Consider the following 27500-nt stretch of genomic DNA (forward strand, 5'->3'; position numbering starts at 1 on the left):
GTATTATATACATGTTACATACAGGTGGAGGAGAGCGTCTTTGTTGGAATTATATACATTTATTAATTTGTTGGCCATGTCACTGGTTAATCACAATAATCGCCATTAGCTGTCAGCCTAAGCAGAATTTGGTAAGTTGATCAAGTTAGTGTTATCGTTACTGACTTTGGTCTGAGAGATCTGGTTAAATCTTGAAGGCGTTGAGTCCAAGTACATCAGAGTACTGCAAGTTATCGTGTTTGATGTTATTTTGAGTTACGTCGTTGTTATTTGTGTCTTTAATTGATGTGAAGGCGATAAGAAGTAGTAATTAAAGTCTTTGTGTAGATATCAAATATCATTACTGTTGCACAGTACATATATTATGTACAGCTTACATGCACCCATGTACATTTACTTTATCGTTGTTTTACAGGAGAATCATGCTCACTTTATCATTTATCCTGCATCAATGCTTTAACCATTATACTTACTGTAAGACCACTAGCTTGATTATGCATCGTGACAACATCTCAATTATATGTGACAACGCGCTGGCCGCTGAAGTGTGACAAGCGTGGGACTTCCATCCACTTTCACGTTACTGTCTGTCTGTCATTAATATATGGGAGTATAAAGAACCTTTGACTTTAATTCATCACCCTCCGTTCCATCGATTACATGGACGGACGTGGCAGGGTTACATGCGGCAGATACAGTCTTAATTTTGCTTTCTTACATATTTTCCTCTCAGAACTGGCTAGTAAAAACTCGCAAATGAAATCGTAAAATATAGATGAAAATCATTAACACTGATATAAATCTCACATACATAAAAATTAGTGTTTAAGTAAGAAGAAAACGTTGTGAATCTGATATATTTATTCTTGTAATTATTATCATTGAAAAATGATAATAATTACAAAATATTTTGCAAGCAGGCACTGTATGAAAATCGCTTTCAATAAGGATCTTGGCTTACAGCGTACCATACATGGCATACTGTAGACTGTGCTGAAGGTTCTTTGAAGAGTTCCTTCTGAGGCTACGTGTACATTGCTTTCTTCATTCCTCTGCTCCCTTCCGTTCATCTCTTCCTACTTAGCTGTCCAACTCTGCCACCTTTTTTCCAGTTTGCACCTTCATTTAAGAACAGATCCTGGGGGAGAGCCCAGTGAGGATCTCGAAATGTGACTCCGCTATCTCGTTAAGTTTAATTCAAATAATAATAATAATAATAATAATAATAATAATAATAATAATAATAATAATAATAATAATAATAATAATAATAATCAGAAATCTCCTACCCACATATGATCATATGTGAGCAGAAGGTTTCTGATAAACTTTGTATAATATATGAATTCTTTACAAGCCAGAAAATAAAAATGCAGTGCGTCTGCTTAAATCCTTGCTTTATAGATAAGCCGGTGTTGGTTACAGTTAGTTATTTAGCTGGTTTCTTTAGTGATGCATTTAATTATCCGTGAATTTTATTCGCTTATTCAGCAATTTTATTGATTTTAATTATATCTGCGTATTACAGACTATGATGCTCCATTGTCCGAAGCAGGAGACTACACTGAGAAGTACACAGTTGCTAAGGACATTATAGCAAAATACAATCCTTTAGAGGGAGTTGGTAAGTACAGGACCTTGCATATGAATGTGATATATTAAGTATATATGTACATATATATGTATGTAATATATATATATATATATATATATATATATATATATATATATATATATATATATATATATATATATATATATATATATATATATATATATATATATATATATATATATATATATATATATATATATATATATATATATATACATACAGTATATATATATATATATATATATATATATATATATATATATATATACATACATACATACATGAAATTATACCTCTTCCTCTTAGAGGCAGCGGCTGTATGTTTCCCTCCCGATTATCATCCACTATTTTGGGATGACTTTGTTACCCTATCACCACTCTAGAGCTTACTCAACAAAAGGGCTCTGTGTTTTAATGGTAAATAGAGATATTCCAAGTAATAATCAGTGGAGAATTAGTTCGTAATCTAATTCAGTCTGACAGGCTGAACGAGAGAATCAAAACCAATCTAGGATACAGTACCACGAAAAAAAAAGCAACAACAACATAAATTTCAACAGGGACATCTTTATCGTGCTACTATAGACGCCAATAAATACCAGTTGTACTCCCACACCACACAATGATTGCCAAATACTGCTATATAGACTGACAGATATACGCAAGGAAAGAATGGCGTGTATAAGGTAGACAGAAGATGAGAAAGAGAGGAAACACGTACACATTAAAGATAGGAGAGATATGGGGCAGATTAGAGAGAAGGAGAGATACGGTATATGGCAAATAAGCCACATAAACAATGAGAGATGTATGTATTAAGTATATTAAGAGAGCAAGGTACTCGCCAAGCTGAATAACACCCTGTAGGGGAATTAAGTCCATTCACAAGAGAGATGTTAAGGCTAATTCACTTCATTCTTTTGAGCCGTCCTTTCCTGTAACCTAACCTACTGTCGGCTTTTGGGCCTCATTTTAACCAAATGACGCTTGCGCCGCCGGGTCTTTCCAGGGCACTTGGAGTTGTGAGAGATCTTTCGAGTAATTTGCTGAGCATGATATGGGCAAAAGCCCTCAATTTTAAAGCAAATACATTGAAAATTAACTCTTGCACTGAGCGTAATTAAAGTGCCTGATGAAAATACGGAAAATGTTAATATTTGTTTTCATAATAAGAGACTAACTGTATCTCTCTCTCTCTCTCTCTCTCTCTCTCTCTCTCTCTCTCTCTGGTCGTTAGTTTCAGCGAAACTGTTTACAGGTCACCAAAGTCAGTATCACTGCCTCTTGGATGGTAAATAGTAATGCATTCTGGGAATGGGGACGCTAAGTACTAATGTTTTATGTATACATTACATATATATATATATACATTATATATATATATATATATATATATATATATATATATATATATAAAATATATGCATATATATATTATATATATGATAAAAAGTATATTTACACAGGCCTTAGGCCGAGACTGAGGTCTTCGTGAATGTCAGGGATGTAGTTTAAAACTGAAGCTGACAGATCTCGTGATTCCATCTGTCGTCAGACATTTCTATAAATACGCAAAGGAGTGACAGATGTCTGACAGATTAGAAACTCGTACGTTTCTTTTAAAGGTTCTCTTTCCAGCTTAGTAGCTCTCAAGAATGTATCACGCAAAAAGATTTTTGTCATCTTACATTGATATCACTGGCAAACTAAAAATACGCACATGTTGCAATTTCAACGTACGAGGATCAGGACCATTTGGTACCCTTGTTGCCTGCTTCATGCAGGAATTTTGCGACAAAATACTGAAAAAGTCGTCACACTTTGCACCAAGTAAATGATATATATATATATATATATATATATATATATATATATATATATATATATATATATATATATATATATATATACATATATATATATATATATATATATGTGGGATTTTTTGCTTTTATGCAAGATTGAAGAGTAGTATATCTCAGTATGTGTGATATCGCGCAAGCACCATTATGCATACCATGCAATATTGTCACCAGCATTGGTTACTTGACGATATTTTTAGTGGCATGATCCTAAAAAAGTCAAAAGCGTGTTCAAATGATACATTCACTTAATGAACAAATGTCAGTTAATCAGCCTCTGCCGTCCTTCATGTTATATTATTCCTCCTTTAGAAAAAGCTTGACGGTATCACGCTCGCAGTGAATGCCTCAGAATATACAGCCGTAAAGTTCCGTCTTGAATTTCCAATTCTGAAAAGCTCTCGATTTTCCGGATCAGTCGAGCGGGGAGAGGCGTGACCCTAAGTGACAGCTCAGCTGTCAGGTCGTTGACATCAAGGTCTAGACCTTGGTTGACATGACTGACCTTTTTGGTGCCCCGGGCTAAAGGGGGGAAGGGTTCAGGGAACGATGGAAGGAAGAGACATAAAAAGTTTGAGGTCACTATAGGGGTTTTTTATTATTATTATTATTATTATTATTATTATTATTATTATTATTATTATTATTATTATTATTATTATTATTATTATATGGAAGAAAAACTCTCTATCACGAGCGTTCATAAATGTTCTAAAGGGTCCTCAGTAATATAATTGTTAAAGGTACGTGTGGAATTTATAAAAGCATTCGAACCCTACTCTTGGTTAATATAATCTTCAGTCAAAAAAAAAAGATGAACCCAGAGTAAGGTTCGAAAGCTTTTATAAATTTTACACGAGCCTTTAACAATTATATTATTGTGGACCCTTTAGAACTATTATTATCATTATTATAATAATAATAATAATTATTATTATTATTATTATTATTATTATTATTATTATTATTATTATTATTGTTATTATTATTATTATTAATCAACGATGTTGTATTGTTATTTGTCATTAAAATTTGAGAACGTGGAAAGGGAACCAAATCATTCGAAAGAAGAGAACAAAATGGTGGTGCTATCAAACGCATACACACACACACTCAAACTCTCTCATTTCATCAGTTAATTTTGGAACTGGTGCAGTGTCGAAACACCCATATCATTTAAATGTCAGGCGTCAACTTGCGAAATCAAGTGACAATTAATTCACCGGTGTTCTGCGTTTGCCTGATAATGGGCGAATGAACATCTTTCTTATATTTGAGATAGTTATTTACTTTCATTTATAACCAAAACTTACTAAATTTTTTTATTCCAACTATTTTTGTTATATAATGTTCTAAAAATTCCAACTTTTCGATAGTACCTAAAGTATATAAATTTGTTTTTAGATTGTTAATGATAAGAAAGATTTTTGTTGTTTTATTAATCATTATTGTGAAAAAGCTAATACTTTAGACGATTTCCATACCTGCATGATAATAATCAATACGATGCATAGTAATGACAATATAAATGTTACGTAGAGTAACGAGTCAACACTTTTTTTTTTCAGTTGATCATCCAGAAAAACCGCCTCAGCGAGAAAAAATAGCTTATGATAATGTAGCCATTACAGAGCACCTGGATTTTCCAACTTTGCTGGCACAGGTAAATGGGGACAATCCTTCGTTTTTGTAAGTACTCTCATTATTCTTTCAAAAAGAATGCGGAGAGTCTTCTTTTTGAAAATTCGTGTCATCATTTTTAATATTTCTCAAGAGACACTGACCATGTGAAGGACCTTTCGTCGATTTTGCTGCACAAAATATGGGTTTCCCTTCGGTTACCACAAGCACCTCATAATTCCTGGAGCAACCTTTTGAGAGAGAATCATTCCTGAAGTTTATCAGGCGACTCTGTTGTTGGCAGTGTGCATTTGCTTGTCCCGTTGATAACGGCAGTTTGTTAAGAGCTTTTATGAAAGTTCCCGGAGTTAAGGGTTATCCATTACTCATTGAATTATTTTTTTAATCTACAGTGCAATCATGACCATCTTTATGACTGACGTTGTTGCTTGTTATTTTTGCCAGTTTTTGCTGTACTTCCCCAGTTCTGCCCTTTCTTTCCTTTTCAGGCATTATCACAAGTTAAAGATGTACTTTTTAAATCAGTGGTGGACTTTCTGACAATAGACGTTTGCCTTATTCCATATGTATGTGAACACTTTTCATAATATTGGAAACGAATAAATAAGACAAAAGCATCGTTCTTCCCCCAGATAAAACGATCTACTGTAACTTGTTTTTATGTTTCTCTTTCTCACAACAAATTTAAAGTACCTTAAAATGCATGTTGACTCGGCAGCAAACGAGTGTGGAAGTCACCGATGGGCCATGCAGTATGGAACAGTTACCTATCAATGACAATAACGGCCAATCCCACGGGTACATCTCATACACGACGAATGCGTACTTGACACCCACCTCGAAGCTACTCATCACGAATCATGTAAGGTGAGAAGCGAGTTGTCTTCAGTTTTAAATTCTTTGTACAGTGAAGAAAGATATGCTTTATGATTTGACAATTCATAACGAGAATTATCTGACATTTTTATTTATACAGTGATACAAGATTGTTTTACTCCTAATATTAGGATTATTGTTATACTTATAATATTAGGACTATTGTTTTACTTCTAATATTAGGATTACTGTTTTACTTATAATATTAGGACTATTGTTTTATTTCTAATATTAGGACTGCTTGCAAAAAGCTAACTTTTTTTGAACGTGATCTCTTATTTTCGGGACTGGTGTCCATTAACGAATAATTTCACCAAAACTTATGAAAGTCATCTACCGGAATGAAAAGCTTCCCCTTACCTAGAAACTGCCTTATCTATCATAATGGAACTGTTCTCTGTATCGTTATCATGAGTATATATATATATATATATATATATATATATATATATATATATATATATATATATATATATATATATATATATATATATATATATATATATATATATTATATATATATATACAAATATACGTGTATATATATGTATATATATACATATATATATATATATATATATATATATATATGTGTGTGTGTGTTTATGTGTATGGGTGGTGTGTGTATGTATATATATATATATATATATATATATATATATATATATATATATATATATATATATATATATATATAGTATATATAAATGTATGTATGCTTTTCAGATATGTATGTCTATAAATACAGGTAGTTGTAATGTTATGTGTAATATATATACAGGTAGTCCCTATAATGAGGTGAGAAAACTGGTTTTAGGGAGTTGAGCCACTGGGAGGTTCTGTACTATAAGGAGGTTTTTCAGATATGAGGTCAAAAATCAGTTCCAGGTTATGGCTGATGTTCTGGAGTTCTAGTGCTGTAATCCTAGTTATGGTGCCGTAACCAGGATTACAGTGCCGTAAGTACTATAATGAGGTGAGAAAACCGGTTTAGGGAGCTGTAGCCACTGGGAGGGTTCACTATAAGGAGGTTTCTCCTATAAGGAGGGGAGAAAACCAGTTTATTTTCAGGCTCTGTCGCATTTTTATAAATTTTTTCAATATTTTGAGTGTTTTTTCCCTTGACAAGGGAAAGTTCCAGAGAAAAAAAGACCAATCATTTTCCGACTTATATATATATTCCTGTATATATATATATATATATATATATATATATATATATATATATATATATATATATATATATAGATAAATAGATATACAGATATATATACTATATATAGATATATATTTACAGTATATATATATATATATATATATATATATATATATATATATATATATATATATATATTGTACATATGCATATACATTACATATTTATATATATACAGTGTGAGTGTTTGCTTCCCTTGACAAGGGAAAGTTCCAGAAAAAAAAAAGACCAATCAGTGTCGTTTTCATATTTCAACTGCCAAATAATGCTCATATACTATATAATAGTAAGGTGTTACCCTCCGTTTCTTAGTAGTCGAATACCAGGATGAGGTTACTAATCCTGTAGTCTGCTCAATGAATGTTTGAAGGAATTATGTACCAAATTTGTATGGCATATCTTGCAGGTCAGCCACTGAAGTTTTGCCCGAAATGCGTTGCTGAGCTTTCTTAATCGGAAGACTGGCATCGTAGCAGTGTGTTTTAGTCACCCTCCAGCACACTTTCCTTTTCTCCCCAGAGTAGTTGCTTAGATGTTCCCCTGATTCGAAATATTCAGTTGGTGTGCCAATCATTTAGCCCTTTTACATTCCTCTGCATACCACAAATTTCAATACATGTATTTTTGCCAGTCAGCCATTTGCCTTGAATGAATTAGTTCTACTACTTGAAGCAACGGTCACCATCTTATTCATTTTTAACTAATTAAGCTAGGACAAACCCCTTTCAAATAAATGACTAGAACATCTGTCACTTCATATTCTTTACCAGGAAGTTACTTTATTTTATCTGTTAAATAGTCTCCATTTAATGACAATATTTTTCTATCTTTATCCTTTTCCTATATTACCTAGGGACCTAGCTCAGGTCTTGGTTGATGGTGTTGTGATGACCAAGCCTTACAGCACTGGTGATGATGTCAGTAGGTTTGGCTTCTGGAATGGAAAGTAAGGTCAACTAAATATGTAAATATGCAAATGTATATTCCTGTGCTCTGTTATATACATCTACATACAAGAGTTGAATGTAAATTTATCCACAGTGTTTTTAAAAATCTTTACTGCTGTTCTAGTTAAAACCTTGCACTTTTTAGAATCTTCCTCTCATGTCACCATGCTTTATCCTTTGTTTGGATGCTTCCCCCAGCAATTACTTTTTCTCATAATGAATGTTTAATATAATTTTGTCTTTGATGGAGACTTGAGATGTTGAGACGAGTTCGTGACCAGTACAGTTGATTCTTGTAGTGAACATGCTATGAGTGATACTATGCTTTTCATGATACATATATATATATATATATATATATATATATATATATATATATATATATACATATATATATATATATATTATATATATATATATATATATATATATATATATATATAATTTATAGATTTAATATATATATATATATATATATATATATATATATATATATATATATATATATATATATATATATATATATATATATATATATATAATTTATAGATTTGAAAAAATACTCTGGTGTTGGCAGAATCCCAATACGCACTTTAGCAAAATATAACCCTGACTTTGGGATCTCAGATCTGATCAGAAAGACCAAGTGATGTTTTTTGTTTGAGTACATGTTGGAATTCTGTCCACCCTAAGTAGTACACTGTTTTAGAGTTTGGGTTATATCATTCATATTCTGTTCACCAAAGGAATAAATTTTATTAATAAACTCACTTCAGCAACTCTTATCAGCATTCGTACATTATCACTAATCATTGGTCTGAAGTGTTTGCAAGAATTAAATCAGCAAGAAAATGGAATGTAACCTTATTGATTTTTTGTGTGAATATTTTTAGTTACAGCATTTTTGTAGTACACTAAAGATTGTCACTAAAGTAAATATGTTAGTATCTCGGACTAGACTTGTAATGTCTTTTGCAAGTTTCAAAGAATATTTATATTCTATTGAATATAAAAATCTTTTAAACCTCTACATTGATTTATATTCTAGTTCTGTGTGTAATTTTATAATTGCCCATAAAGCTAAAGTGGTAATTATTTGACACCCACGTAGAGACCAAGAACTAGACATCCCTGGCAGTGACAAAGTGGCTGAAGTGACTATTATGGTTGAAAACTTTGCGAGGAGCAACTTTATTGGCCCTGATTATTTCAGTGGAAAGAAAGGCATTTGGGAAGGCTCAGTTTTCATTGATGGTATTCAGATTGACGAGTGGGTCATCCATGCACTGGAAATGAAAGGAAAGCAGGTTGAAAAGTAAGTATCCAGTTGCATTTCTTGTTGCTTTTGATACTGGACATTAGTCTTTGGTGCAAAGTGCATTTTCCATCACTAACCTTTAGTCTTCATCTACTTACAAATTCTTAATCTAAGCGTTAGTCTCCTGTGGAATACTGCCATTTGACTCTTACATAGCTAATTCTGCAGTTTCCCGTGGAACACTTTAACTTTAATCAAGTATAGCGATTTCTAAGGAATAAAGCTGGATTATTTCAGCTACACTGGTTGGCAACCTTTTCAAGGTCCTTTAGAAACCCCTGCCATGTATCGTGGGGTCTTTGAAATCACAGAAGCTCCAAAGGACACCTTCCTTGACATGAGTGGATGGAATAAAGGAGTCGTTTTCATTAATGGATTTAACGTTGGTAAATACTGGAAGGAAGGACCTACTAGGACTCTGTATGTTCCAGGCCCTTTACTTCGAATCGGGCAGAACAAGGCAAGTTACACAAGTCGAGTAATCTTTTTTGTATAATCTACATAAGTAATAATGTGGAAGAGCTGTGATCATATCAGTTGAAATTATGCATTTTTAAGTTTATGCCTTTTTAAAGTTTTTTTCTGCTCTAACAGTTCCATGTTTAAACACTTATTTGAAATACAGTGCAATGGGAACTGTGTAACGGTATCTAACATGATTATCACAAAAGCTGACAAAACCTACGTTTAACATGCAGAGGAGCAATGCATTTAATATCTAACTAAAATCAAAGTGGGATAAACTGGAGGTTCTTGGTGCTGCTTGAAAATATGTCACATATACTGTAAAGTAAAAGAAATTTCGAGAACTACTTGAATCTGATTTTTCATGTTTATGTTACCGTCTTCTTATACAGATTACTGCATTTGAGCAGTATACACCAAGCAGTGAATTCATCTTCACAGCAGCTCCTATCCTTGGCTGAAGGCAGTGGTATGCAGCATACTAGCGCCTTTAGAATGAGTTCTTCTAGGTTTATCTGGATTTTAGCAAATATGAACTCAACATGTGTTGGTAATTTTTGTTTAAACAATAAACATACTTCATAAATTGCACATTTTTCATTCATCATTTTTGTGCCATTGCTACGATATCAATGCTAGTTTCTCAATCCTCCTCACTTGAAATCTGTATAAATCAGTCAGCTGAGATTGATCACTGTCTGATATTTCGACAACATATCTCCATCCAAACCATCAAGTGTCAGTTTCATAGCCCAGATGTTTGCCCATGCTTATTTTGATTATTTCCATTACCATCCCAAACTATAACCCCCGTTGGGGAATGTTACCGTTAGGTACACCTCACATGGTGCACTGTAGGCATTACTAAAGAGTGTTTGCAGTGTCCTTTTGGCCGCTAACTGCACCCTTTTTAGCTTTTACTTTACCTCCATTCCCGCTTCCTTTCTTCAGTCTTGGTGTCCAACCTCTCTAACTATTATTTCTTAGGAAACTGTGGGGTTTTCTGCCAGTTCCACCTTAGGATCCTTTATTTTCTAGATCTCTTTATCAAGCTCTCCAACACCCCAAGTCCGTCTTTTCATTACCTTAACCACAGAATCGCCGAAAGTGCTTAGTGCCCTTCTCGATAGTCTAAATTTCATACAAATCAAAACCTATGCTATACTAATGTTACATGTTACATCATTTTCTATCTGTGATGATGTTAACACATCACTGCTCTTAGGCTGTCATAAATAAAGATCACACGGGAATGGAAAATCATATTTCTGTCAATGACCATCCAAATCACAGAATGCATCAGAAAATGTACATGTGGTCTGGTTGTTCTACTTTCTTATCAATGCACGTGAAGGCCTCGAAATACAGCTGCATGAGCCTTTTCAATAAATCATTGAATCTAGTCCTCTTCCATCTATATATATAAAAATGTATGTATGAGTGTGAATGTGCCACACTAACTCTGGAGTGCATTGAGCAATTTCAACCAAACCTGGTGTACATATGACTTATTATCTAGAAATCAGCACTGTGGGGGTAAGACATTACTAGCACCAAAGGGCACCAAAGGATGGGCGGGGAAGGGCTTCCCTGAAGCGGGGCTGGTTACGCCGGTAGACTTAGTAACTTTAAGAATTTATCATACCTAATTTCGGTATACATGTGACTTCCTATCTGGAAAAGAATACTGTGGGGGTAAGACATTAATTGCACCAGATGGGGTGGGGGTTGGGAAATGGTGAGAGAGAGAGGGTGAGGAAGTGCGAGAGAGAGAGTAAAGGGGGTGTTAGGGAGAAGGAAGAGGGAAAGAGACAGGGAGGGTTGGAGAGAGAGAGAAAGAAAGAGGGAGAGGAGAGTGAGAGAGAATGAGAGGGAGGGAAGTGAGAGAGGGAGATTAGAGGGGGTGTTTGGGAGAAGAAAGAGGGGAAAGAGACAGGGAGGGTTGGAGAGAGAAAGAAAGTGAGAGAGAGAGGGGTGGGGAGGAAGTGAGAGAGAGAATAGAGGGGGTGTTAGGGAGAAGAAAGAGGAAAAGAGACAGGGAGGGTTGGAGAGAGAAAAGAGGGAGAGAGTGAGAGGGAGAGGAAGTAAGAGAGAGAGTAGAGGGCGTGTTAGGGAGGAGAAAAGGGAAAAAGTGAGGGAGAGTTGGAGAGAGAAAGAGAGAGAAAATCTATCAGTTGTCATTCAGAGTTATCCCGGCAGCGCAGCGTTGGTCAGCTAGTAGTCAAATAAACGTTACTGTGACTGTCGAAGTTACATTGCCTCTGATAATCCTGAAGATCACCCATAAAAGCAACACAATAGATTAACACTACAAAAGTCAATCACCATGATAGTTTGCTTGTGCATTCTTGAGGGATCTAAGAATTTAGTTTGGTGGTCTGGTTAACAGTAGAATTGCTCAATAAGAGATTCTTTAGGGGTCTGAGGATTTCATCGTTAGGTTTTCAGTGGATTTTGATGGTTTGCGACTCCACTAATACACGTAAATACTTTTAAACCTCCAGGTAAGCGGTCTTGGGCGAAAATGTTAGGTTTAGTCTGTGTGAAAACATAAATTGACATTATTAAAGCGAGCTCAGTAAAAAAAAAAAGCAAAGTGTCGAGGGTATAGCTCAGGACTAATAAATGATGCACTAGTTAATCACAAAAATAGTGCAAATACTTTATAGTGATCACAATAGATGTAAGAGGTACAGGCAGTCATTTCGTACTATAGACATACAAGAAAGAATTGATTGTGGATACAGAGTAAAAACAGAAAAGATAGATGTAAATATTTGCACTTTATATTTGAAAGGTGTAAACATTTATTTTCACCTTTTTAGTCTTATTTCGTTCATTTATGAAATGTAGGCTGTTAAGCTAAGCAGTGTTTAAATCAATCATCCAGTGTGGTTTTCTGCCACTGTCCTCCAACTGATTGCCTATGAAAGCTGCACTGTTTCGATTAATGCCAAAGCCCATTTGAACTATTGTCTTACACACTTAACAGTACAGTATGCTAGTTGATTACCACTGGAATATGTCCTTTCAGCATATAGGGTATCCTCAATTATACACTGCCAAGTAACAAGCCCCTGGACATCACATTGAGACCCAGTAGGGCAAATATGTTACTGTATGCAAATTAGCCTGTGAACAGAACCTATGAAAGCAGATATCAAAAACAATGAAGAAGTGAAACAGAAGCATACCATAGATGCAATGATTATGTCAAGGAAGAAGAGATTACTCCACCTCCAGTAATTGGTACAAGAACAAATGAAAAAAGAAATATACATGATAATACATGTGGCTGTAATTATTGTTTCATTGAATTATGCAACAATAACAAAAACATAACAAAAGATGGTTTAACAAACATTATAAGAAATATGAAATATAGAAAAAAAGAGACCACAGATTTGAGTACCTATGAAAAAGGTTGCATGTGATTGCACACTTAGTATATTATAAAGAAAAACAAATGAACGTCGTGAGTAAATTCATCAGGAAAAATCCAAGTTGATAATACAAAAAAAGAAAGATAAACTCGACCGCTTTAACATAATATTTTCAGTAGCTATATTATACAATGGAACGTAAATGGTGTACAGACCGGATTACACCTAGGAGAAATACAAAGATTTCTAAAAGAAAACAAACCAATGATATTGTGTTTACAACATGTCAACAAAACAATATGAACAATAGGTAAATATACCTTAGCATCTACATCTAGCGAGGAAGAAGGAAATTTAGGTACTGCTATATATGTACATTACAAAGTATCTTATGACAAAGTACCTGTAAACTTTACTGGCTTGCAAATATCGAGTATTAGAATACGAATAAAAATGGATAATTATGTAATTTATAATCTATACAACCAAACTAATAAAAATTACGACACTGATAAACTTAAAGAATTATTTAACAATGACAAAGAACCTACGTTAATAGTAGGTGATTTTAATGCTCACAATCCGATATGGGACTGTAATTGTACAAACTCAAATAGCGCAGGGATTAAAATAGAAGAATTCATAGATTCAAAAGACATGTGATGTATAAATGATAACAAAATCGGCACATATTTTTCAAAAACATGGAGCATTTTCCTCAGTAGACTTAACTCTATGTACGACAAATATAGTAGGCAGATTGGATTGGAATACAGTTGATGACTTGCATACCAGTGATCATTTCCCAATATTAAATTTTATTATTACAAAATGAACCCGCCAATTATGTCCCTCAGTATAACATTTATAAAGCAGACGCAACGCTAAACACGTTAGACCCACTTCACAATGAAGGCCTTAGATTATGTTCAGGAGCCTTTAGATCATCACCAAAGTCATCTTTACAAGTTGAATGTGGTGAACTACCCCTCTCTCTCTCTCTCTCTCTCTCTCTCTCTCTCTCTCTCTCTCTCTCTCTCTCTCTCTCTCCATAGAGTTTGTAACAATGAAGAGTGCCCTGAGAATTCAGACAAGTGATTCTCCAACCAAAAAATTATTTGAAATAAGAGATGTATTTATTAACAATCATTTACCACCTTTCCCAATTAGATCTAGCAGATTGTTCGGGTCACTGAATTTAAATATACGATACATTCGATGGTAAAATTACCTTCCCTTTGGAATATGAATAAAATGAAAATTTGCACACACTTAAAATATTTATCAAAGAGTTAACTCATGTGCCCCAGAACACCATAGTCAACATGCAGTAGAACATATAATTCGAAAAGGTCCACATTACACAATATACACAGACGGATCTAAGTCTCAATATGGAGTGGGATATGCTGCAGTGTCCCAAGACAAAACTTATCAGTTCTCTATACCTGATAATGCCTCGGCATTTGCAGCTGAGTTGTGTGCAATAGCATCAGCCATAAAAATAATTAAAGAGGCATCATTCAATAATTTTGTGATTTATAGCAACTCCAGAAGCGCCGTAGAAGCCATTCAAAGTTACAAGCTAAAAGATAATATTGTGCAACAAATTAAGTTTTCATTCCATAAATTGTATAATAATGGAAAAAATATTGATCAATTTGTTGGATCCCTGCCCATGTAGGGATTAAAGGAAATGAAGAGGATGATAATGCAGCTAAAGAAGCGGTCCACATGACAAGAGATAATGTAAACATCCCTATTAATGGCTATATAAGATATATAAAAACAAACATTGTAAGTAAATGGCAAAAAATATGGCATGAAGAACCTGAAAATAATAAACTAAAACAGATAAAATCCAGTGTTGGCAAATGTATTGTGTGAATGTCCAAAATATAACCTGCAGCGATTATCAAATTTTGGAAGTAGATCAGTGAAGGAAATTTTGTCAGAATCTCCTACATTTTCAGTAATACCAATTTTAATGTTCATGAGGAGCTGCGATTTAACTGATAAGATATAAAAGTAAGTAAATAATAAAAATACGAAAACCCTTAGGCGTCTAATGAATTTTAAAACAACCAAATTTTAAAATTTTACTTAATTTATTCTGAATTTTAATACTGTATACCTTTTTATTTATTATATATTGTGTGAGTATGATCCAGTATCAGAGCGTATGCCTTTGTGCAGTTTTTAATTTCATTTTCATTCATTCATCATCGTACCGAATGATCTATTTGGTCCCAGTGGCCTAGACTTGTCATTTCATCCAAATCCTTCGGGCCAGTCCTATGAGAGCTAATAGTTAGCTCAGTGGTCTGGTTAAACTGTTTTGATAATAATCTGCCATGGCATTATCGGAATCTTAATGGTTAGGAATACAATCTGTTGAATTACATGAATCTTAAACCATGATTACATGGTAAATTGTCTTTCCTTTTGCATAGTACTTATGTAGCGGTCTCATTATACATAATGTTTTCATTGTTTATTTTTTTAGGCACGAAGCCAAACTTATAGGTATAGATTTTAAGAATTTTTCTGAGCCTTCCATTGGTGCCTGTTCCAGTCTTTTCCTAGTATGCTAATTCAGTCTTATTTTCATATACTATTTCTCTTCATTTAGTTAATTTCAAAATGCTACCCCCATAAGTCCACTCTCTGTCTTTTCTTTTTTTTATTTCAGATTCTACATTTTTGTCTTTGATTCACCCTGCTCCGTTCATACCTATTTCATCTTTCTTCGTCCACTTCGCTATCTAGAGTATTTTTTCTCCTAGCCATTCCTTCCTACCATTGTCTTTAACTTTACTACCTGGCTTTGGCATTTCTTTTCTTGTACTCCTGACTATCCTATACCCTACTTATCTTGTCAGAGCTTCAAGGATCTTTTTTCTCTTGAGTTGTCCCTGTAATCTTGGTTCTGATAACATGTTCCAATTTTTAATGTTAAAATGGTTGTCACTTTTTCTTAATGTAGCATTCCTTTTTTACTTATCCCATGCTAATGCTAGCTTCCATTCTTTGGATTTTAATAATAAAAGTAGTGTTGTACTGTACAAGCAATACAGTTACTTATTGGTCACAGACATGATGTGTGCACAAGGTAAAATGTGTTATATGAAGATGCTTCAATGAGCTATCATAGCAATATGAGATACATAGAACTGGTTGCTGGTATAGTGGCAAGTAATTGGATGTTGAGGGTTTCCGGCTCACCTGTGGCTATGAACAATGAAAACTGAAGCCAAGTAACTGTAAAACTTCTTCACCTTCCTCACTCAGCCACAATACTAAACAGCAAGACCTCCTGGTTTGCAACAATGATACCAAATAGCATCCATTCCAGGTGATCTCATCTTGGCCAGTTTAGGAATCTTACAATATGCAAGTTAGGCTGGTAGTAGACTGCCATTATCTATGGAAAATTGTTAAAGAAAATTGCTTGGCTTTTAAAAACTAGCTCCTCTGTGTATATACAAATAAATTTTTGTGTTAATAATGGAATATTAAATCCTGCATGGAGGGTATCACTTACAGGGTACTTTGTGGTACCATATAGCTTCCTTTCATTAATCATATGTTCCTTTAGGTCTCTTATAACCTAACTCTCCACCTTCCTTAAATTTACTATCCTATAATACTTATTTCACTGAAGAGCATGTCTTTCCAGTGAACTGTTTTCAAGACCAAAATGTGACTTGGTCTCAGACTTTGATTTTTAAGGTACTTTTGTCAATCTTTGAGCTGGACAAAGGATCAGTGAATCTTTTGCCCTTCTGGCGGTGGTTTATTAAAATGACACCATTAAAGTAATCTCTCGATTATCCAGGTGTTCATTATCCGACACTCGCTATTATCCGAGAGCATCAGACCAGGGGCCAAAGATATGCAGTATAATATGTATACAGTTTAAAAAAATTGAAAAACTGCTTCTGATGGTTGGCAATGCTCCATGGCCTAAGGGAATGTTGGTAACACTGCTTACACGTAAAGAGACTGAGAAAGGGGATGGGATGTGTGGAAGGCTTAGAGAGAATTTTCTAAGGTGGTGGGGGGGGATCAGATGGCTTGGCACCTTGGGGAGGAGGGGCAGTAAGGCTGTGAAAAAGAACTCAGTCAGAGAAAGAGTGTTTTGGAAAGTGGGTGGAGCAGGGAAGCTGCATCCCTGGGTGGGAGGGGGTGGGAATGCAGTGTGGGATGGTTTGAATGGAATAGGCAGGCATGTGACTTAATTTAGAGCTTTTTTGTTTTATGTTTTTACATTTATGCTTTTTGCACATTTTATTAAAGGCTATACACAGTACTGTATTGTAACTTGTAATGAACTACATCAAGCACAAAGCAAAAAAAAAGAAGAGATACAGTAGTGGCAGAGAGACAGACAGACAGAGAACAATTGAGGTGTCACTTATGTCTAAGCTTATAACACACACTCCTTCCCTTTTTTTTATTTTTGTTTTACACTATTCTCATTTTTATTTTAACTATTATCTATTTTTTTATTTATACACCCCAATAGATAAACGCATTTGATATTCCCTAGCTGCTGGCATGAACATAAGCGGTGCTGAATTGAAGGCTACAGGTGCGAAGTTTGCAGGCTTGGATAATGTTGCAGAATTTAAGGCATCCTAAGGTTGGCTGTTTCGATTCAAGATTCGACATGGGCTTTCTAATGAGAAGACTCCTGGCAAAACTTTGGATGCTTCCGAGGAGGAAACAGGAATTCCCTTTGTTGATGTGCCAGGTTCATCCAGTGAGAGACAGACCTCGATGATGCAGCAGTTGGAAGAGGGTTTTTTGGGGGGGCGAAGGAGGAGGACTTGTAAACCTCATAGCAAGTTTTTAAAAGGCTGGCTAACATATGCAGTTTTGGCACCACACACAGGTAAGTGAGAGAGAAAAGTTGTTTTATTACAGTATTTATGTTTAAGGAAAATAGGAAAAAGAAAATTATACTCATTATCTATAAATGTAATATATTGCATTGTGTGTTTGCATACAAGAAAAAACATTGCTTTTTTTTAGCATTTCTAGTGTATTTTGCTATAAATGTGGGAAAAAAGGCAGATCATTGCTTTTTGCTTCAAGTTTTCACACTCGTAGATATTTTTACTTGTTATCCAGATTACGCCATTATCCGACAAAGCCTTGGCTCTGTTATCGAGGGATTACTGTAGTTGGAATGCCTTTAAAGGAGGGAAAAAGGGCTCACTGACTGGACAAAACTGTAACTGTATTGTGCATCATATTAGTGATGAAAAACTGCTGTCTTTCTATAATCAAGTTGTCATACAACAGGAGTCTATATCTATAAAATTAATTGCCAGTGCTTTTAGTATAAGTGGGTTACACACTTTTATAAGCTCTCTAGAAACGTAAGATGGTCACTAAACTGAACACACCACAATTCTAAGACATTCTATGGTTAACTAAGAAAAACTGTAAACAAGAAAAATGATACTGGTCATTTAAACACTTTTAGAAAATAAGAGTTATTCTGTGATACAAGATAATGAAAATGACAAAATAATTTTAAATGAAGACATGGTTTTCCTACAGTATTTACAGAAATTATTTTAACATTACAGTCAGTACCTTCTTCACCCCCTAAAATTCCCACTAAACTTCTTATGATCTGGTGGGGGCTCATGTTCTTCTGGATCTATTAACCAAGAAGGTTTCATAAGTGAGGTCCCACTTCCTTCTTTGAGCATTTTTTTTCCAGATGTATTTTGTTAAGATTACTCAGCTCTCTCTGCTACCCAAAATTTTTCTTCCCTCTAAATGAAGGTTTATACTCCTCTGGATTTGTGAGCCAAAATGGACGAAGGAGGGAGGGCTTCTATTCATCTTCTCCTTTGGGCACACTAACCATTGGCTGCCAACCTGAAGAACTGTATCATATTAGCACTGTTCTTGTCCACAAACTTCCTTACTTTCCATGAAGGCAGAGAGTTATTTCCATTACCCTTCAGTCATTTAAAAACATTTTTTCCACCCCTTCTTTGATTTATGAATTAAAATCCATTACCTGGTCTTTGGAAAATAGTATTACTCTCCATATGACCTTTACATTCATCGTTATCTTCACTTGTAAAACTATTATTATTCTGCAAGAATTTTGTGGTATCATACTGGGACTTTTTAATTTATTTTCCTTTTGGTGGAGGATGTGATGGGCCCATTGGTTTTGCAGGCTGATTTGCTTTCTCAGGAGAGCAATTTTTATGTTTCTGCTGCTCTTAAAGCTGCTGTCCCATTAGCCACAACTTGCTCAATAGCATTTAGCTAATTTGGCCTTGATTTTGCCGAAGTATCACTAGAAGGGAGACTTTCTGTTTCTATACTATCTGTCCCTTCAGTTATACAAGTCTTAGCGCTCTTTGATTTTTTCCTCTTTTTTTTTTTTGGCAGTTTACTATCTTCATTGCCATCACCTGTAGCATCCAATTTTCTTCTTTTTAGGTGAAACACTGTTTCCACTATCAACAGCAGCCTTCCTTTTATTTTTATTTTTTGTTTTCTTAGGAGATAGTTTCATACCACATTCATTGTTCACTACTTCAGACTTCTCAGAAACAGTTTCCAGATTTTTAGTTTTTTCTGCTTGAAAAATATAAGGCTGTTGTTATAAATGGCATATGAACCACATTCCACGAAACCATATATCACTTAGCTCTAACATGACCTTTGAAAAAATTAATATATAAGGAATGATAATTAGCCCAATACATTGCTTTAAAAACTTGTTAACATTACTATACCAAAGATCGTCGGCACAGGACTCTGTTTCCAAAACTGAATAATTGTTACATAAACTACTGTTCATTAATAGTCTTTAAATTTTTATGTAAAAGAGGTCAGCTAAAGACAGCCTTTTCAAAACCTGAGTGTTAATACTGTACTATTACGGTATTTTGCAACGTCATAATCTACTGAAATTTTTACCTTGGGCATTAATTGCTTCTTTGCTCTCTTCCAGTTTGGATACTGTTCCCGGAAACTTTGAACTGCTGTCGAAATTCTTTCATCAGCAGTAAACTAAAAAATGGCCCTTTCATGCTTAGGCGTAATAACTAGGCAATCCCTGCAACAACTTGGGCTCAAAATACAGCATACAGTATTCTGATTCAATTAGAGTTTACACTTTTGTAAACATCAGAAAGTATATTCTTATCGAAGAGGGTCTTCTGCATGAACTTTTCTGACGGAATTTCCTGTGAAATCAAAATAAAATGAAATTAAAGAACTTAAATACCAATAAAACAACTTCCAAACCAGAAAAATCACAATCACAATCACAAACACCAGAACTGAACCATATTTTTTTACGATGACAATACTTGTTTGTGCCTCATGGCAGTAATCTATTACAACTACAAAACAGTTGGTGTCTGATCAATTCCTGTAAAACAATGTCAGCTAGCGGTTACACGGCTTGTTTTGACATTAAAAACAGAAACTTGGCTAATGACAGCTCCACAACAGGAATTACGGCAGGAAGAATATACAATATAAGAAAAAGGGTGAGAATCAATTTTACGTCTAACCTGTACAGGGATAATATGACATGTAAATGTTACTGGTGGTGATGAAATACTTACCCTGAGATAAGGAACTGCCTGAGACAAAACATCTACTACTTTAACAGCGTCATCATCCTCTTGCGCCTCTTAACAGGCTCCTTCTTTTCCGCTTTCTTTTTCTTGAAGTTTGGCTGTGGCATGATTCCGAGCTTCAGCAATGTCACTTTTCTTTCAGCAACCTATAAAAACAATAAGGTAGACATAGAAAAGAAAACAAAAATTCAATAAAATAAAACTTACTCCATTGCATATGAGTTTTCTGCCTAAAAACCTGTACAATGCACAGTATGTAAACACTTCCGGCGAGCTCCATTTATTATTTTTAATATGCAGAAAATATTGAAAATTACAGCGGAAGTAAGACTAGCTTACTAAGTAAAAATAATTAGAGATGGTAGTTTACTATATTTTTAAAAAGGAAATGCTATGACTGAAAGAATTTCCACAATATACTGGTAATACAATGATCTGAAAATTAATTACCCCAACAAATATCATTCCTTGAGTGGGTTTAACAAAACTAGACATTTTAGATTACAACAGCTTTTGACACTAATGTCACTTTCAACATTTTAATTTTTACATTTCCCATAAAGAGGTTAGTTAACAGTAGCCTAAACTTGGTATGATTTTCTTAAGTCAGTGTCATATGAGAAACTAGTTTTTTATGAAGATTCCGATCAGAAGAATTTCCCAACGAGCGAGGAAAATGCAATCCTTTTAGGCTAAGTCAATACTGCCTAGGCTACTAGAACTATAGCTAGGGCGAAAGCAAATTTAATTTCAGTTGTATATAATATACTGCATTATTATGAAAGTTAAGGTGACTGTAGAGTTAGGTTTGCCTTGGCTCAGCCGTTTTGAATGACACTAGCTGAGTCTTCGGTCTAGGCTTAATAAAGGATGGACCTAGCCTATAGCTTGCTCAGTATACAGCCTTGGCTAATTTTCTCATTAACATGAAGACTCATCTTATGATCAGTAAGTCAGCAGTGACCTCTGCTGACCCTGCAGTGACCTCTCCCAGTATCTCAGGATTTAAATGAAACTCTTCGGATTTTTCACAGCTTCTTTGACTCAGTAGAATCTATCTTCTATATAACCCCTCCCCCTTCCCTCTCCCCTTTTCCATCCCCTTCCCCCAGCACACATCAAGTGTTAATTTGGCTGTGTCCTCCCCTTCCCACTTCCCTCTTCAATCCCTTTCCCCCACCCATCTCCCTCGCCCCTTCCGGTGCATACGATCAAGTGTTAATTTAGCTGTGTCTTCCCCCTCCCCTCCCTCCACCTTCCGTAGCACATAATCAAGCGTTAATTTAGCTTTCTTCTCTCTTCCCTCTTTCATCTCCTTCCCCCTCCCCCTTCTGGAGCACACAATCTAGTGTTAATTTAGCTGTGTCCTCCTCCTCCCTTTCCCTCTTCCATCCCCTCCCCTCCTGCTCTTCCAGAGCACACAGTCAAATATTAATTGAGCTGTGTCCACCCCTTCCCTTCTCTCTTCCTTCCCCTCCCCTTCCGGAGCACACGATCAAGTCTTGATTTAGCTATGTTCTCCCCCACCCTTTACCTCCCCTACCCCTTCCTCCTCCACCCCTCCCCCTCCTCTTTCCCCTGGCCAGCCCTATGAGAGCTGAGAGTCAGCTCAGTAGTCTGGTTAAACTACTTTGATAATAATAATCCTCTTTCCCCTCCATCCCCGTCTCATTTTCTTCCCTTCCCTACCTCCTCCCCTCACCTTCCATCTTTCCTTCCTCTTCCCTCTTCCGTTCCCCTTCCCCTCACCTTCCATCTTCCCTTCCCCTTCCATCCTCTTCCCCCCACTCTCCCCTCCCATTTCCCCTTCCCATCACCTTCCTACCCTCCCCTCCCTCACCTTCCATCTTCCCTCCTCCTCCTCCCTCCCTTCCCTCGTCCTTGCGTTTAGTCTCTCACGCGTTCTGTATAGTCTCTTTATCTCCAGCTATTCAATTTCCTTAAAACTGATTATATTTCACTGTTCATTCACACTGAAATACAAATCCTATCGGCCTACTCTGTAGGCATGGGGAAGGCAAACTGAGTGATCTCGTTGAATATAATATAATAATTGAGGCTAAGGTCTCATTGTCGGAGGTTTCATCACATATGATACTTTAGTCTATCCAGAGCATGACAAAGTTAAAGTACATCTAATTGTTTGTAAACATTTATATAAAAACAATATTGAAATAAAAAAAAAATTGCGGTAATAGCCTCTAATTTTCTGACATCAGCTTAAACGACGTTGTTACCCGTCGCCAGACTTTGCACACTGGAGCCAGTAAACGGTTAAGTGACTTGAATTTTAATCAGATGAATTAAAAAATGGTCACTGGGTGTACAGATCGCTGTCAAAGAAAATATAGTGTATCGAGTAACGCTGTCTCATAGGCTCAACTTTGAAACCGATACCAGTAGTCTAATTCGAACCAGTATGTTCGACTCTGTGGTTGCGAAGTTCCCGCCAAACATAGTCAAATGAAGTTCTGTAGTTTTAGCTCACTTGTATTCTTTATAACAAAACGTCCAAATTCTCCTAGAAAGTTTGCATCATTTATAAGCAAATGCTTTGTAATGGAATGTATGTTTGTAGCCTATATCTGCAAAATATTTCTAGTCTGAATTTAAAACGAAGAACAAAAACTACTGTATCTCGAGTTTTGAGGTGCAGTGTCTTTTGTTGACGACGAGCGGTTGACCCCAGACGGTAGTCTCGTGCGTATGATAGTGAAAGCGTTCGCGGAACGAATTGCACTCCATTGATATCTCAAAATGAAAGTAAAGTCCAGGGGAGGTGAAGAAAAAATTTGTTCAAGGGGAAAAGTTTGTGAAAGCTCAAGCGCTTGGGGAACATCCACAAGTGTGAGATCAAGGCCAACACGAAATAATTTAAAAACCATCAGGAATACCGTTTGGTCATTGTAGGAAGTGACGGAAGCTTTTTAACTTAATTGCTTGGCCGTTGGTAAGTAGCGTTTCTTTACATAACCTTGTTTTTAACTTCCGTTCTTATTATCAAGTGACAGGAGGTGAAACGTAGGCATGTCATTAGAGCGCTATGGTAATTGAAGACGAGTTAGGGCTAGGTTGCATTAGGGTAGGTAACGGTAATGGTTAATTGCGTCATGTCAGCGGCATAAGTCTTGCTTGTTCCATTTTTTTTTTTTTTTTTGTATTTTGGATTTGCTTTTGTGTCATTTGCCCCTATAACAGCGTGTGAATTCAGCTTTTGGTTTGTGGAGTGCATTCGATCTTGAGGAGGAAAATGGGTCAAGTGGCTGAGTTGCTGGCAGACCTACAGTAGACCTAGGCCTATACCAGTATCTTTAATATTACTGGTGTTTGAGAATAGACATAACTGAACAACAACTCATTATTTTGTTTAACCAAAAAAACATATAACATAGTGCACATAAAAAAATCATTGTTATCCGTAGCAGTAGCTATACAAACGAAAGAACAATAAAATAACTAGGCTGGTACTGTACTGTATGTCCGATTCATTTGTGCATGATTGTTGTCGCGAGCTGGTCGTGGATTTTTCCTTCCTATGTTTGATTAATTTCTGCAATATGGCTGTGCGCTCTGTGATATTTGGTACGTCGCGATATTGAAATACGGTCGCGGCGTTATAGCTATGCTCTTTCTGACTTTAAAAAATATGATTTACTTGTCACTTCGCATATGTAACCGTAGCGTTTATTTCTGTTATATCACTAGAGCAAACACGTAATTGTAAATAATATAACATTATTACCAGTAAAAAAACCAATCAATTAATAGTCTCATATTCAAAAATACAATTGCATTCTCAGTCATCACTTAACCGTGGGTCTAGGTTCGAGGGGCATAATGGGGGCAGATGTCGAGGGTACTGGCACCGGCCATAAAGCCAAAACTGGTGCCTTCAATGAACATGCACATGTTCACGGAGGAGTTGTGGAGCAAGATCGGTTCCAGCATTTTGCCAAAATCTGGAACAAAGTATTCAAGGGAATTTTATGGAATAAATAGTTCCTATGGGGAAAATATGGTTATCGGTTGGAAGTATGGGTCTGTATGCGTTATTTTGCTAATGCTGTGTGACTGTTTCTAGAATTAATACTAGTTTTAATGCAGCAACTCATCATCATCATCGTTTATCGCCATCTGCCACAAATCTCCTCTTATCTCAGCATCTCCAGCCTCAGTTTTCATAGTTCTCATCCAATTAGGTCTAGGTTATACGATGGAGGATGCTGGCTCTTTTGACGTCTGCTACTTCTGCGATGAGTTTGGGGGTCGAACCACCGTCTCTCTCTCTCTCTCTCTCTCTCTCTCTCTCTCTCTCTCTCTCTCTCTCTCAAGTCTTCGACTGAAGTTAATTGTCTCGATGTATTCTGCTCTACTATTATTAGCCTAAATTGATTTCCAACTTAAAGGATTGTCCACCCGCCCCCGCCTCCCCCACCCCCTCCGCCCCTTCATCTTTCTGAATAGGCTGAGAAAAGAGAGAATAGAGGTCAGATTAATATCTTTCTTTCTTAGGTATTATTCCTTTTGTTCATTTCACGATCAGAAGGTACTTAAAGCGGATGTTTTCGGCGTTTTGCTTTGCGCTAGTCGGCTTGCGATGTGTGTGTTGGTAGACGCAGGCGCACATACGTGTTAAGAAATTATATTAACTCTTGCATGATATGTATCTGTACAATAATGGTCCTATTTACGATAGTCTGGATTTTAGGTAAACTTTGTTATTTTTGCAGTATAATTACACGTAGTTAGTATTCATTTAAAATCTACGTTATTTTTATTTCGGTGTAAATTTCAATATTTGCCGTAGTATTACTTAGTAAACTTTTAAAGGAATTTAAGATAATTTTAAAAATATTTATAGCTTTTATCTTTACTACATACAATTTTCCTGATGTAAACTTACAGAGGAACCCGGGATATTTGTATTGTAATGCAATTTTTTGTTTCTATAGCTCATCTTTAAAGAAAAGGTTTTCGTTTTTCTTGTTCAAGACTAGGGGAACGTAAAATATTCAAATTTATAGTTACGTGAATTAATGCATATAATGATATTTCATGTTGAAATTAAAAATTACCATTATTTTTCACACAAATTTAAACAGGAACACTTGCAAAACTAATCAGGAAAGGTTCATTCAGAATAATTATAATATTTAGCGATTTGCGGACTCGATCTTCCAAATGGCAGTTATTACTATTAATAATAATTATTACTGTACCTAATTATAATAATTATAATTATTATTATTGATATCAAAATACGCCTGAATTCATATGGGAAAAGTCCTAAAGGACAAACTTGCAAAGCAAGCTTCTACATTACAGAACGTCCAAATGTGATTCATTGATTGATGTCATTTACCTGTTGTATAATTATCAGAATCACTGATGCCGAAGTCGAAATGCGTAAAAAAAAAAATGAGATCACAGACGTTAAAACCGCAAATAGATAGACGGTAAGGAGTCAGCAGCACACAGATAACTACACACTTAGTAGTTGTGAGATAAAACAGCAAGAAAAGACTGCCATTAGGTTAATTAAGCGGCTTACATTAAATTATGCGTGGGAAGATTTTTTATTTGTTAAAAACGTAGAGCTTTTATAGTGAATACTTTAAAACAAAACACATAAGGGACTCATTAATTTTATGGATGATTGTTACTATAAATTGGATTAAAAATTGAAAAATTATAAAGAAGGATTTGATTGAAGTTTTTGAAATTAGAGATTTAAAACGAAACAAAAAAGGATGATAAGCAAGCACGTGGTAAAATTTTACTTGTCATGAAATTTTGAAAACGCAGAATTATATATTATATATATATATATATATATATATATATATATATATATATATATATATATATATATATATATATATATATATATATATATATATAAAGGAATTAAGTGTTTAAGCAATGTAAAGCTTGGTAGATTTACCTTTCTGCAGATTATTAATTTTGAAAAATGTAGAACTATAAAAACGAAGTGGGTAAGGTGAAAAAACAACAATTTAGGCAAGTAAGTACATAAACAAATTTTTCCCATAATTCTCTAAAATTGTAACAATAAAGAGTAATTAAACTTTGAAAAAATGAAAGCAGGAACGTAAGAAATTTTACATTAAAAATGAAACAATCAATTAAAAGAATATTGCAGAGATTTCAGACACTTATATAGGCTAGTTGAACAGTGTCAAAAGAAATGTAATGGACGATTAAGAGTGAAGACGATAAAAGAATGACGAAATTAAAATACAGCGTCACTACGTCGCAAGGGTTAACATAGAATATGTCGACATAAAATACCGTACAACACTAAGGAAAACCAAAAAAAAATTTATGGTGATCACTTGGATCTGAATGTTTGGACCGGTCATCACTCTTCTTCTATTAACGTGCTTTTTTCCCATTTTGTATGGGATAAGCACGATGCCTTCTTTTGAAGGACTTTGATTTGGCCATCATTGTTATTTTTTATTAATGTAGACTACATATATCTTTTTTTCTAGTTCATTTCCCAATGTTTGAAATCCTCGATGT

At 35.0% G+C, this 27500-nt stretch overlaps 1 protein-coding gene and 1 long non-coding RNA gene across 3 annotated transcripts in view; both read left to right on the top strand.

Annotated features, from left to right (window-relative positions):
- LOC136830228 (beta-galactosidase-1-like protein 2) overlaps positions 1 to 10526 on the top strand; it is a 54457-nt gene extending 43931 nt beyond the window's left edge. For both annotated transcript variants that reach the window (XM_067089529.1, XM_067089530.1), the window contains exons 9-15: positions 1529 to 1624; positions 5046 to 5140; positions 5837 to 5985; positions 8064 to 8156; positions 9269 to 9472; positions 9713 to 9935; positions 10333 to 10526. In XM_067089529.1, the coding sequence (XP_066945630.1) occupies positions 1529 to 1624; positions 5046 to 5140; positions 5837 to 5985; positions 8064 to 8156; positions 9269 to 9472; positions 9713 to 9935; positions 10333 to 10401 (929 nt within the window). In that variant the 3' untranslated portion in view covers positions 10402 to 10526. The remainder of the gene's footprint in view (positions 1 to 1528; positions 1625 to 5045; positions 5141 to 5836; positions 5986 to 8063; positions 8157 to 9268; positions 9473 to 9712; positions 9936 to 10332) is intronic.
- Positions 10527 to 17875: 7349 nt separating this feature from the next.
- On the top strand, positions 17876 to 20571 carry LOC136830231 (uncharacterized). Its single transcript, XR_010850607.1, has 2 exons — positions 17876 to 18220; positions 20318 to 20571. It is a non-coding gene; the product is annotated as an uncharacterized lncRNA (long non-coding RNA).
- Positions 20572 to 27500: the final 6929 nt, after the last annotated feature.

This window comes from Macrobrachium rosenbergii, chromosome 46 (assembly GCF_040412425.1).
Source record: "Macrobrachium rosenbergii isolate ZJJX-2024 chromosome 46, ASM4041242v1, whole genome shotgun sequence".
Lineage (NCBI taxonomy): Eukaryota > Metazoa > Arthropoda > Malacostraca > Decapoda > Palaemonidae > Macrobrachium > Macrobrachium rosenbergii.